The sequence below is a fragment of the Dysidea avara genome, chromosome 6 (assembly GCF_963678975.1).
Source record: "Dysidea avara chromosome 6, odDysAvar1.4, whole genome shotgun sequence".
NCBI classification, from domain to species: Eukaryota; Metazoa; Porifera; class Demospongiae; order Dictyoceratida; family Dysideidae; genus Dysidea; species Dysidea avara.
This window is the reverse complement of record NC_089277.1, coordinates 7,366,647-7,381,113: the sequence shown is the minus strand read 5'-3', so window position 1 is coordinate 7,381,113 and position 14,467 is coordinate 7,366,647. Positions and strand designations below refer to the sequence as shown.

Sequence of the window (14,467 nt, the reverse complement as noted above, 5' to 3'; positions counted from 1 at the left end):
GTAATGCATTACATAATATTATTACTTTTGTGGTAACTAAGTAATAACGAATTACGCTATAAAAACAGGTAATATAACTCAAGTTAGTTTACTTACAAATGTAACGTGTTACCTAAGTAATAACGAATCTAATATTATGTAATATTATTACTATAAGTAACGAAGTTACCAATCTCATTTTTGATCCACTGAGTAACGCCTAGCCACAACAAAGTAATGAAGCCTACTGAATGAAGTTTATTCACCAGCTTCTTACTTACAACCAAGATTTGCACATTGTCCAACAATGCGATCATGTCACGTGATAAGGTGGTAGTTTCACATATGACAGCTTAAGGCTGTGGACACAAAGTAATATAATATGTAATATTTATTTTATGCTAAATAGTTCAGTTGCAAGTATATAATATGTAGCTAGAAATTAAAGTAGCTAACTGTCCCAACACTGGTCCCATTTATATTAGTGTACACAGTCACACACTTCACTAAACCATTGAAATCAGTACATCAAGGGTGGTTTTGCATGGATTCAGGGTACATGATATATTTCAAAAAATTCTAAACCACATATACATGATGATGGCTATTTAATATTACAAAGCCTGTTTGTTAGGCATGTTTCTAAATAGCAAACTCAACTTTCAAAACCATCCTCAAATTGGATTTCAAAAGGCAATTTAAAAAATGCACAGCCCAAAAAGGTTCCCTTAAATTAATCTCAGAAAGGCTGAGTTTAAAAAATTGCTTAATTTCAGAATGGTCCTAATTAGATTTTATTATTCAATTATACATGCATATAAGTTTTTCTTTTCTTGCCAACCAGATCTGTTAGTGCCTGGTGTCATCAGCTTGCAATTACTACCAATATAATGTTTCATACAAATTGGGTATCTAATGGAGTCAACACTATGCAGTGCACTACTAATAGAATAATTGTGTACATGAGGTGCACATGGTTGTCCTAAGTATTACATCATTGTCATCATCACATCAAGCTCTACCAACTATAGAATCTGGTGTGTCACCCAACAAAAACTAAAGTCAACACTCATGACACAGCCTTAAATGACTAACTATATACAGCTAGTAGTCCAGCAACTATTTATACATAATTATGGTCATGGCTCTTAGATAAGTGTAACCAAGTATCATACAGGATTTCACATAGCCACCTCCAAAATTCCTGATTCCCTCCCAAAGAAAAAATACTAGAATAAACACTGGTTCAATAGGTTTCTGTTTGTAGAGGCTTTAGCACTGATCATTGTGATGAACACTGAGTAAACAAAACTATTTATGCTTATAAAATCAGCTGTATACTCACCATGACAAGTAAAGTTGTTCCATTTCTCTGCTGTTATTTTTAATATTGGTTAAAAGATGCACACTGTCACAGAAGCTGCATGATATTCACAGTATTAATTGTTAGATGCTCTACTTGTTCGTTAGAGATTTAAGATGTGGTCATTAGAATTAGACAAAGTGACTGTTTTATTAGAGTAGTTTGCATTCCTGATTGCTTTATTTAAACCATTTTCTATTACTCAGAATACGGTTATTAATGTAGCTATCATAGTGTGTTAATTCCTAAGGAAATCTTCCTACAACAACTCTGATATTCCCTTCAATAGGGTTGATAGTGGCATGTTTTGACAGTATTGTCTATCTTGCATTAATTTTTGATTATAAAACTATTTTGATAACTTTTATGAGTTTTGTTGAAGTGACTGATCCAGGTTGGAACATGGATGTTGTTGGATACTGCCATCACCAAAGGCACCTTATTGTCAAGATATACAGTAGGGTCCTTGCAGTTTTGTACTATCACAAATTTTATATGATGACTCACTCATCATTATTATTACAAAATAATATTACTTAGTAGATGACATTGTGCAAAATTTCCTAAAACTTTGTATGTCTTATGACTGGCTTTTGGTGACCTTTACAGCCATCTTTGCATTCTTTTTCTCCCTGAGCATTATTTTCCACGGTTATAAAACTTGGTTACAAATTTAATGGTCTTACTTAAAGTAACACCGTTAAATTTGAAACCATGTTTTACATTGTACTAATAATGCCTCAGCGAAATGAATACAGAAATGGTAAATTTTCAATGAAAAATTTAATGGCTGTAAATGTCACCAAAGTTCAAATCTGCAGTGGCACTATATCAAAATAAATATCATGAGGAGTGTAGTTTGTGTAGAAAGTTTCATAATTGTATCACAGAGTGCACAAATGCCCATTTTTTGAGCTATGGTGCTCTACTATAAAACTATCCGATGAACAAATTAAAAATCATTACATTATTTCAGCATATTCTGTAAATACAATGTTGAAATACATATTCCAGACTACTCAAACTACTCTTAGGTAGCTATAGGCTTTTGTATTATAATAAAAAAGGATAAAGTACCAGCGGTGGATCCAAGAGGGGGTCACAGGGAGTACATGCCTCTCCCCTCCTCAAAGAAACTCTTTAATGAGAATTATTCTAGTAGGGCAGTCAATTAAATACTCTAATAGAACAGTCACCTTATGTAACACTATTAAGAATTCTCCACACTTGCTGCAGATGAGTGCATATGAAAGCTGAAATAAGTAGCACCATTTCATGGGTACAATGACACATTTTTGCAGATAAAATGAACATGGTCCTATGTATGTATATATGCCATTCTGACAATTGGCTCATAACTAGTATGACTGTCACTGATCCCTACAACTCTTGGTCAATGCAGACCACATAGAAAGCATAATCATAATTTATTACAATTTGTACAAATACCACTCTACATCAAAAATGTCATCCTGAAAAGACCCCAGGCTCCATGTACTTACTAACTTGGTGCACACCTCCTTGCAAACTCTGGATCTACCCCTGAGTGCTGTGTCATTAACACATAATAAGACTGTTCTATTAGAGTATTTCAATGTTTAGCAGCTTTTACCCCCTTTGATCCCCTCTTGTTGATTCCTATAGAAAAGATTAGCTTTTCTCTTTGCATGTTTTCATTGCCCATGTATGCTTTAGATGCAATTGCACCTGTACTGAAGCTTCTACTATCTTTCTAGCTAGCACATAGTAAAATTTTGGAGGGGGTGCTTCAGTCCCCATGCACCCCCCACAATGCCCCCTTAGTTAGACCTGCTTATTTACTGATATAGTTATACTAAAGATGTGAAGAAATATTTGTGTGGCATTCACTAAGAACAGAAACAGGAGAGGATCACTGCTCATTAAACTGTTCATAAATTAATGTTGTAGTGATATGTTATTATATCATTGAAGATGCTTTAATTATTGAATAGTTGTTTAGAGGAGTTTCATTAAAAGTTAAAAATTCTTGAAATAAAAATTATACATGCCATTGGAGTATGTAACAAACTTATCTTCAAAAGTACTAGCTACATATTATTAGGCATGCATGCTTTTGAAAACCATAAGAAATCATGACTGTTATGTTCAGGGGTCATAATGTATGTATACATGTTTCAGTGAATACATGTATAACCATTATTAAGATTTCAATGTAATTACTGTATCCGTTTGAGCTGCTTAATGTCTCATCTATTATGGCAACAATATTATATCCCTACTAAAGTCTTAGATGTCTTTTGTGTGATTGGTGAAGATATTCCGATTTGCTGTTGGCTCTTTTCAGGCTTACGTAGGGTATTTTGTTAGTTGTATACTGTATGTTCCCAGGAAAACTAATGGTCTGATACTGAATCTGACAGCATTGTAAAGTTGTGTTTGCAATTTTTAACAAGAGAAATTTTTATTTATTTAATTGAACACTCTGAGATTGAATCTGAGAGCATTAAGTTTTGTGCATTTGTGCTATTTTAAAAATAATTAGCTGGACACAACATATGGTGTAGTAGTCACTCACAATTTTAGGGGGACAGTCAGAGATTTTAGGGGTGAAGCTTCCCCCCAACATCTCTAGAATAAACACTGCAGCATTCAGTGGTCTTGACTTTCCTGGTGCTCTTCAACACTCACTTTATTTAATTCCAATGAGATTTGATGATGTGTGAATTGGTTCACCACCCTTTCAAAATGCCCTTGCTTTGAGATAAGATGTATACCTCTCTTACACCTTCTCAGTATGCATGTAGCACCAGCTTTTCTGTTGATCCTACTTTGTCATGTCCAAAAGATGAATTCCCATCAGTACACCACAGCTGAACATCACAGCAGAAATATTACCCACAGTGTGCCATGCTGCATGTGGAAGTTGAGCCTCATTTGCTGCTTCTGAATAATGGAACTTTTCAAAATAGAACTGCAGGATGGTATACATGCATAGACATTGTTTTTGGAGTGGATCACACTATTTAACTCATGAACTTGTGCCATCTTACGGTGGAACCATCCTTCAACATGTTATAGGAAATGTAAATTAACAAAGAAGAGGACTTATGAGCTACAAAATTAGTGCTGTGGAACACACTATCAGCTCTTTCACTATATTGGTGTGGGAATGGGTCATGAAGCCATTGTGTTTTACAAGTGAATATACATATAACCAGTTGGTCATCTGACAAATGGAAAGATGCACATGTTGCCACACTGGGATGAGTACATGCAGTATTTGTTCACTGCACTCAGCAATACAGTGCATTAGAGAATCTGAAATATACATACTGCAGTGTGTCAAAAAGTGCCCATCGGTCTGGAAGATGTTTGAAAGTGAATAAATAAAGCCTGTGAAATTTATGGTGGCTAATTCAACCCAAAGCTTGAACTTTCAAGTGGATGGATGACTGTTCCATTACAGGGGCGGATCCAGGGGGGGGGGGGGGGGGGGGGGGGCTTTGGGGGCTGAAGCCCCCCCCCCCCCCTTCATATTTAGGCCTTACTTGATCAATATGCTGAGTATTATGATGAAATTTTGTCTTAGCATAATTATATGATCACTAATAATACAAATACTCATAAAACCACCTTATAAACGTCTTTCCAAGGTATTATCAGTGGATTTATGCTAAAATTTATGCAACAAGGACCCGAATCAACATTGGAGGTTTACAAGATCGAGATACTCTAATAGAGCAGTCAGCTAACTACTCTAATAGAACATTCACTGGAAACATGTAGTTGGTTCTGTTATGGAATTTTTTCCAAATCTGCCTGCACCTATACATGCAATGAAATGAATTGGTCTGTTTAAAGGGCTTCATTCATCTACTTGTGTAGTTAATATGTATGACAATACTTAATTCAGGTTCACAATTTCCATTGAAAATGCTCTCAGATTCAATCTTGTATTGTTCAAATTCCAGTTTCATCATTATTATTCTAACATGCACCTATTCAGTGTTGTGCAATTGTGAGAGGGGTGCATCATGTACTTGGTTGTCTGTACCTACCCAAACTTTTGCATTAGCAAAATGCTTCAGAGAGCCATACCTATAATCTAAAGGCAGTATATAAAATATCTACGGGCAGAAAATATTATGAATTTTATGTAGAAATGTCTCCAAATTGCAGTGTTTTAGCATCTATTTTTCAAATTTTTCCTGGGGGGCATGCCCCCAGACCCCCCTAGTTCCAGCATGCTTCGCATGCTGGGAAGTGTGCTTCGCTACCTCTATCCAAGAGATTAGTACCTTGAGTTAGCCCCCCCCCCCCCCCCCCCCTTTTATAAATCCTAGATCCGCCCCTGCATTAGTATGCTTAATATCAAATCTAGATCTACAACTTCATTGGCATCAAACAATGTAAACAATATGAATACATGCATATATCAAGACACACGGTAGTGTGTCGTGCGGCCCAAGAAGCCGGCGCGCCACACCGTGAGTATATTGACAGGAAGAACGAAAACGTCATTTTCACACCTTTGTATCTCGGTGATAACTTATCTGATTGGAACTAAATTTGCTACACAGTTGCCCGCCAGCCAAGGGAGTCTACATTCCAAATTTGAAGGAAATCGCTCCAGCCATTTCCGAGATACGAGCTGTCAAAGGTTCGGTTTTTTTTTCTTCGTTTTTTTCCTTCTTCTTCTTCGTCTTTTCGCACACTTGAAAAATTGCTATAACAAGCAAACGCGTACTCCGATCGCCTTGAAATTTGGCACACAGAAAGGGAGTCCAAAGGCGAATCCTAGCATCAAATTTGGTACAAATCCGATGAATGGTTCAGGAGTTATGACCGATTATTCGCGTAAAACAAGATCGATTTGTTGTCACGCCTACAGGGTAAACCGCTTCATGGAATGAGTTGAAAATTGCTATGTAGATGGAGTAACCATCGTAGGAGTGCCTTTTGGTGGTTTGAAAGGAATCGAGATAAAGACCACGGAGATATGACACAAAACCCAACCTGTGTCACAATTACGCGATCGATTTTTATGAATAAAAAAGTATTAGTTTTCACGCCTACTAGGCAAACCGCTTAGAGCAATGAGCTGAAAATCGGTGTATAGCTGGAATAATCTTCATAGAAAGTCCTTGCAGTAGTACAGAAGAATCGGGTTACAAACCACTTAGTTATGATTCTAAAGCCAACTCCGTGTAGCAAATGCGAGATCGAGATACTCTAATAGATTTTTTTTTTTTTTTTTACCCGGGCTTGATGGACTGCCCTTGCCTACCACCCCCCAGCACATAAATGGCCTGTGCTGGACAAACCGGGACTTTCTTAGTCCACGGCAAACTGAGACTCTGCCCGAATCAGCTCCACAATTGGGGGAGTCTTAACATAGTGACCGATGGATGAGCGGGCTTCGCGGATGCATTGTATGGAGGACCGCAAGAGAGAAAAAGATAGACAGCACCTTAACCACCCCATGACAACAGAGTAATCATCGCCCCACTTGTTTGAAAGTTGATGAGCCAAGCGTTGATAAAAAACAGAAGCCTCATGAGCCAGACCACCAGAGGCAGACATTACCAGGGGGGTAAAAGAGGCATGCTCCTCCTCACGAATTCTCTGAGCATACGCACGTTTCTTAATGTTCTCGTGCCTCCGATAACAGGAGGCCAGTGATGAGGACGCATTAGAAGCAGCCAGAGGGTTGAATACCCGCACATCCACAAAACATCTTTCACTTCTTCCACCCCAAAAACCATTCATGGCGATGTCAAGACGGGCACCATCTTGGATATTGGCAGAAGCAGGGTAGTCCTGCTGTGAAACCGGCTGGAGCTCTGGTTCAACAGCTACCTGAGAGCATACTTCAGTCAACAGGGTAGCAGTTAGATCTCTGATCTCATTGTGTCGGATAGAAGGTAAGCCACCCTTGGGACAGGATAAAGCATGCTCCACTGAAAAGGAAGTCCCACATGCACAGTGAGCAGGAGTCCGCTGAGGAGACCACCCATAACGTAGTGCCACGGCATCGTGAAACGCGGACTTATGCAGTGCAAAGCCATGTTCCTGTAGGGGCCGGGTGGTAAGCCAGTTGGAGGCCCCTTTGGCTGAGGCTAGATCTAAAGCGCGTTGAGAGGAGGGATCTAAGTGGGTACGCAAACTGGAAGATCTATCCGAATAGTTGGAAGATTTGGAATTGCGGATTGCGGACTTGCGAGATAGCTGTTCTGTTTTAACAATAGCCGAATTGATACCCCGGTCCAGAATGAATTGTGAAAGAGGCTCAGCAATGTGACACGAGGCTGAATACTCCTCAGCTGCAATAAGAGTTGGGTTTATGATACCCAAACCACCATATCGAGGTGGAAGGGCAAATAATTTACGGATTGTGTCATTTGGTGGAGAGCAACCCATCAAAGTAGGGATAAGTACCAGCCGGATGTTGTCCTCAAGGGGTTGTAAAGCCTCTGATATGTTTGGAGTAGTGCGACAAAGGTAGAGCCAATGGCTTGACAAGCCATGAGTGAGAGCGGAATAAGCAGCATGCGGCTGAACTTGTGCGAACTTGGCAAGCCGTGTAATCTCTGCTGACCAACCAACAACCTTGTCCCTCACAAATTCCTGGACATAAGCGTTTGAACCAATGGCAGCCCCAAGGTAGGGACGGCCCGCAGAAGTAATTTGAACATCAGTATCTGAGAACAGAGTAGTAGCAATTGAATGGAACCTTTCCTTAGAAACTAACCAAGTTTTAGGAGCATTCACAAAATAGCCAAAAGCAGGTCCCTTAATACAGAGCTGGTTCCACCAGATGAGCAAGTCCTGTATACTGCCACAAGCACAAGCATCATCAGCATACCAGACCTGGTCCACTGTCCCATGAAGTTGATTGATTAAAGGCACTGTAGCAAGGGCATACATAGGCATAGCTAGTGGGTCTCCCTGTGTAGTACCCTCCTCTGATAAAATAACCTCCCCAGAAACAAGCAAAGAGGCTGGAGACCTATAAATATTGATCAGAATAGTGGAAAGTGGCGGGCACAGTTGTCTGATGTTGTGTAGAGCCACCAAACGGTTCAGCGAGTTAAAGGCATTGGAGGCGTCCACCAGCAACACAGCCTCAGTGCTTCCTTCCTCAAAAACCTTTCGGACAGCATGAACCGCAGCCTCCGCCCCAGAAAGTTGCCCCGCACAAAGTTGGTGTGAACCAGCTGCCTCCTGAATGTCATCCCGCAGGATGACCAGCACAGCCTTAGCAACAATACGTCTCATAACCTCGCACACACCAATAGGCCGCACCCCAGGATTTTTATCCAAAGCAATGAGGCGACACACCAAAAAAGGCGAGAGCAAATCTGGGGAGAGGAAAACAGTACATAAACGACGAGCAAATGAGGACATTGCAACACACAATTCACCTGAAGCAGAGTGGAATGAGGTACAAAGTCGACGCCAACCACGAGCGTCGATCCCAGAGGGTCCAGCCGCACCAGATGTTCGCAAAGCAGCAGACCTGATAACAGCAGCATTAAGAGAAGAGAATATAACAGGGTGTACGGATGGTGGGTCAGCCCAATGCTGTAGAAGACACTTAGGATCCAAAGGCTGAGCTGGAGGATGTTTAGCCCGCAGAACATCGCGAACACAATGGCCGGGAGAAGCAGAATCAGCTATCTCATCCAAGTTTAGAACTCCACCACGTTGGTAACCTGAGACTAATCGTAAAGCAGCCTTGGTTTTACCCTCAAACATTAGCTTAGAAAAGTTACGTACAAGTTGTGCCTCACTTAGTTTTGGTAAATGGCTCTTGAGACGACCCTGTATAGCTCCTCCCTCAGTAACCAGTTCAAGTAGATTCCCATCCTTCCACTGTTTCAGCCGCTGCTCCAATAGGAGAGTGTGATCCTTGTCCTTAGATGTGCGGCTTGGCTTCTGGAGCAGTAATATACAAACCACAACAATTGCCTTAAGGGCGACAGATTCCAGGGAAGAACCCTCACCTACAGCACGAAACAAACGAGCCAGTTCAAGTACAAAAGCCTTACCAGCTGAACCCCGTGGAACTGCAAAACTGTTCTTCTTCCAATGTATCACTTCCAAATAAACTTTATCCAATTCTGAGATAAAACAGCTTCCATCAAGATCCCCCCACTGAAAGTTAGGCTGAACCACAGGTTGAAAATCAGGTAGGTCAACACCTGACGAATTGTTCAATAGAATGTCGTTGGAGTTGTTAGAAGTCAAGCAGGGGGCGTTAGGTTCTTCCTCCTCGTCAACCTGCGCGACGGATGAGGGACTTTCCTCCCGGAGAATTGAACTCTGCGGATCCAAGCTGGCCCTCGAGCTGGCCTGGAGTGTCGCATTTGGTTCAAAACGGCAACGACGCCTGCCCATCTCATCACGATAAGACACCAAAAACTTCGATATGGGCTGATCTTGGTAGCGAATGGTTGTCTTCCAGTTCTTAGAAGAAGCTTTACCCGCTTTGCGTTGAAGGTCACATGGAGTCAAAAGGTCCCCATTGAGCCGAGATACTCTAATAGAACAGTCACCCTAATAGAGCATTCGGCTAATTTATTTACTCCATTATAAAATTTTATTACATCACAAGTTATTCTGTAGGGAGTTCAGCTGCAAACAGTTAATCTTATAGACAGTTCAGCAAGAAGACAGTCACCATGTGGAGAGTTAAGCAAATATACCACTATAGAGATTCAGAACATTACAAGTCACACTGAAGAAAATTCAGCTATAAACAAGTCATGCACTGTGTAGAGAATTCAGCTACAATTAAGTCACTCTCTAGAGAATTCAGTTACCCAGAATTCAGCTACACACAAGTCACTGTGGAGAGAGTTCAGCTACAAACAAATTACCCTTTAGAGTGATCAGCTACAAACAAAACACTTTGCAGGGTGTTCAACTGCAACAAATCAATTACCTTTAGAGTGATCAGCAATGAACAAACTAACACAAATCTACCTGTAGAGAGATCAGCTAGAAACAAATCACCCTGAAGAGAGTTCAGCTACAAAAAATCACCCTGTAGAGACATCAGCTAGAAACTAGACACAATGTAAGGAGTTCAGCTACAAGCAATCACCCTGTAGAGAGTTCAGCTAAAACAAATCAACCTGCAGAGAGATCAGCTACAAACAAATCACCTTATAGAGAGTTCAGCTACAAACAGATTACCTGTAGAGAGATCGGCTACAAACAAATCAACCTGCAGAGAGATCAGCTATATACACACAAATCAACTTGTAGAGAGATCAGCTACAAACAAATCACCCTGTAGAGAGATCAGCTAGAAACTACACACAACGTAAGGAGTTCAGCTACAAACAAATCACCCTGTAGAGAGATCAGCTACAAACTAGACACAAAGTAAGGAGTTCAGCTACAAGCAAATTACCCTGTAGAGAGTTCATCTACAAACAAATCAACCTGTAGAGCAATCAGCTAGAAACAAATCACCCTGAAGAGAGGTCAGCTACAAAAAAATCACCCTGTAGAGATATCAGCTAGAAACAAATCACCCTGAAGAGAGGTCAGCTACAAAAAAAATCACCCTGTAGAGAGATCAGCTACAAACAAATTGCCCTGTAGAGAGATCGGCTACAAACAAATCAACCTGCAGAGAGATCAACTACACACAGATCAACTTGTAGAGAGTTCAGCTACAAACAAATTACCCTGTAGGGAGATCGGCTACAAACAAATCAGCCTGTAGAGAGTTCAGCTAAAACAAATCAGCCTGTAGAGAGTTCAGCTAAAACAAATCAACCTGCAAAGAGATCAACTACAAACAAATCACCTTATAGAGAGTTCAGCTACAAACAAATTACCCTATAGAGAGATCGGCTACAAACAAATCAACCTGCAGAGAGATCAGCTACACACAAATCAACTTGTAGAGAGATCAATTACAAACAAATCACCCTGTAGAGAGATCAGCTAGAAACTACACACAATGTAAGGAGTTCAGCTACAAATAAATCATCTTATAGAGAGTTCAGCTACAAACAAATCACTCTGTAGAGAGATCAGCTAGAAACTGGACACAATGTAAGGAGTTCAACTACAAGCAAATCACCCTTTAGTGAGTTCAGCTACAAACAAATCAACCTGCAGTGAGATCACCTACAAAAAAGCGCCTTGTACAGAGTTCAGCTACAAACAAATTACCCTGTAGAGAGATCGGCTACAAACAAATCAACCAGTAGAAAGATCAGCTACACACAAATCAACTTGTAGAGAGATCAGCTACAAACAAATTACCCTGTACAGAGATCGGCTGCAAATTAATCAACCTGCAGAGAGATCAGCTACACACAAATCAACTTGTAGAGAGATCAGCTACAAACAAATCACCCTGTAGAGAGATCAGCTAGAAACTAGATACAATGCAAGGAGTTCAGCTACAAGTAAATCACCCTGTAGAGAGATCAGCTAGAAACTAGTCACAATGTAAGGAGTTCAGCTACAAGTAAATCACCCTGTAGAGAGTTTAGCTAAAACAAATCAACCTGCAGAGAGATCAGCTACAAATAAATCACTTTATAGACAGTTCAGCTACAAACAAATTACCTTGTAGAGAGATCGGCTGCAAACAAATCACCCTGTAGAGAGATCAGCTAGAAACTAGATACAATGCAAGGAGTTCAGCTACAAGCAAAATCACCCTGTAGTGAGTTCAGCTACAAACAAATCAACCTGCAGTGAGATCACCCACAAAAACGCACTTGTACAGAGTTCAGTTACAAACAAATCACCCTGTAGAGAGATCAGGTAGAAGAATTCACCTTGTAGAGAGTTCATTTACAAAGAAACCATCATATAGAGAGTTCAGCTACAAAGAAATTACCCCGTAGAGAGTTCAGCTAGAAGAAGTCACCTTGTAAAGAGTTTAGCTACAAAGAAACCATCATGTACAGAGTTCAGCTACAAAGAAACCACCTGTACAGAATTCAACTACAAACAAATCACCCTGTATAGAGATCAGCTAGAAGAAGTTACCTTGTAGATAGTTCAGCTACAACAATTCACCCTGTAGAAAGATCAACTAGAAGAAGTCACCTTGTAGAGTGTTCAGTTACAAAGAAACCATCATGTAGAGAGTTCAGCTGCAAACAAATCACTCTGTAGAGAGTTCAGCAACAAAGAAACCGCCATGTAGAGAGTTCAGCCTCATACAAACCACCTTGTAGAGAATTCAACTACAACAAATCACCCTGTAGAGAAGAAGTTACCTTGTAGAGAGTTCAGCTACAAAGAAACCACCATGTAGAGAGTTTAGCTGCAAACAATTCACCTGTAGAGAGTTCAGCTAGAAACAAATCACCCCGTAGAGATATCAACTGGACGAAGTCACCTTGTAGAGAGTTCAGCTACAAAGAAACCATCATGTAGAGAGTTCAGCTGCAAACAAATCACCATGCAGAGAGTTCAGCTACAAAAAAATCACCCTGTAAGGAGTTCAGCTAGACGAAGTCACCTTATAGAGAGTTCAGCTACAAGGAAACCATCATGTAGAGAGTTCGGCTATAAAGACACCACCTTGTAGAGAGTTTAGCTGCAAACAGATCACCTGTTACAGAGAGTTCAGCTACAAAAAAACCATCCTGTATATAGTTCAGCTACATTTCAAGTCACCCAGTAGAGAGATCAGCTGCAAAAAAAATCCTGTGGGGAATAATGAGCATGTAATAAATATATGTATATAATTTGTATAATTACTAATAAAATCAAAAATAATTGAAGTACTAAAATTCTTCTTTAAGTTCTTTTCTTCTTCCTGTGGTAAAGAAAAAAACACATGGGTTAAAAAAGCCCCAAAGCCAGCCATAGGCCGGCTTTTCAGTATACAAATACAAAAAGAAGTGATATCTAATCAAAAACAGCCAAGCTGTAAAAAAAAGGTGCGGCCCCCATAAAGGCCATGGTGAAAAAAGATGTGAAATCCAAGGTGGCGGCCAAGAAATGGCTGTGATGGTAGGTTAATGGTTACATTTTAATAACGGCAATTCAGGTGAATTTTGTGCCGCTTGGTCTTGGCACCAAATTCACCTGAATTGTTGTTATTAAAATGTAACCATTAACCTACCATCACAGCCATTTCTTGGCCGCCACCTTGGATTTCACATCTTTTTTCACCATGGCCTTTATGGGGGCCGCACCTTTTTTTTACAGCTTGGCTGTTTTTGATTAGATATATATATTCTATGGAAAAATCAGCCATCTATATATTAGTACTAAATACAACAGTGATATCAACACTGTGATAATATCAAGTATCATTTTATTACAGCTATTTTAGGATAAAACTGAGTTACTCCCTACCCTTAGCTAGAAGTTAAATATGAGTGGGATGTTCTTTAAACTGAAGCAAACAATATACAGTATAGTATAGGTGTGCATGCAGACTTCAAAGTTCCATAGAGCCATAAAAGTCTATATGTGTAGTGTATAGTTTGATCAATATGTAAGTAAGCTTCCATGTCCCTAATATGCGAAGTATGGTTAAATGTGCACAGATTTTTATATATTCTGTAACCTCCTTGTAGGTTTCTAGCAATTAATACATCAACTTTTAATAATGACAACAAACTTGGGCTGTTTAAATACTGGACATCGTGGACCAAGCTATATGTGGCTCCTCAGGCACTTATATACCTTCCAGGCAAAATGATCCTGCAAGAACTTTAAGCAAGATCTTGCAAGAGAATCCAGTCATTTTTTAGGGGCTTTTTGCAGGAGCGCTGCATAATCCTGCAAGAACTTTCCAGGATCTAGCAAGACTATTGAAGAGAATCTAGCCAGTTCTTGCAGGATCATTTTTGCTAGGCTAGACTGCATGCTGTTTGTAGAGCAAGTTACTACCTGGCCCAGAACATTTAATTTCAACAGAGTTCAGTTTAAAGTTTCTACTTTCTGTTTTACAGGTTTTCTGTGTAGCCTCTTTGTATGAAAATAGTAGCCACTGTCATGATACATTAAGTGACATTCAATTTCACACCTCATAGCCCTAGCAGTAAGGATCTCAATAAAACACATATGATTTATGCTTTCTTTTAACAACTGCATACTTGAGATCTGTTCATATCAAACAGTATAATATATAGCTACCAAGTTAGT

The 14,467-nt window shown here is 39.8% G+C and overlaps 1 protein-coding gene across 1 annotated transcript; it reads right to left on the bottom strand.

The window, feature by feature from the left end:
• Positions 1-6,589: 6,589 nt before the first annotated feature.
• LOC136258522 (uncharacterized) lies at positions 6,590-9,850 on the bottom strand. The gene is made up of 2 exons (XM_066051838.1): positions 8,749-9,850; positions 6,590-8,685 (listed from the first exon to the last, which is right to left on the bottom strand). Exons 1-2 carry the CDS (start codon positions 9,722-9,724, stop codon positions 6,659-6,661), a joined length of 3,003 nt encoding a protein of 1,000 aa, XP_065907910.1. The 5' UTR covers positions 9,725-9,850; the 3' UTR covers positions 6,590-6,658.
• Between the last annotated feature and the right edge of the window lie 4,617 nt (positions 9,851-14,467).

Bases quoted from the DNA above. Each gene is read 5' to 3' on its own strand.
- LOC136258522 (XM_066051838.1), bottom strand. From the start codon at position 9,724: ATGGGCAGGCGTCGTTGCCGTTTTGAACCAAATGCGACACTCCAGGCC. The intron at 8,686-8,748 runs GTGAATTGTGTG...TCCTCTCCCCAG, and splicing joins CTCATTCCACTCTGCTTCAG to ATTTGCTCTCGCCTTTTTTG.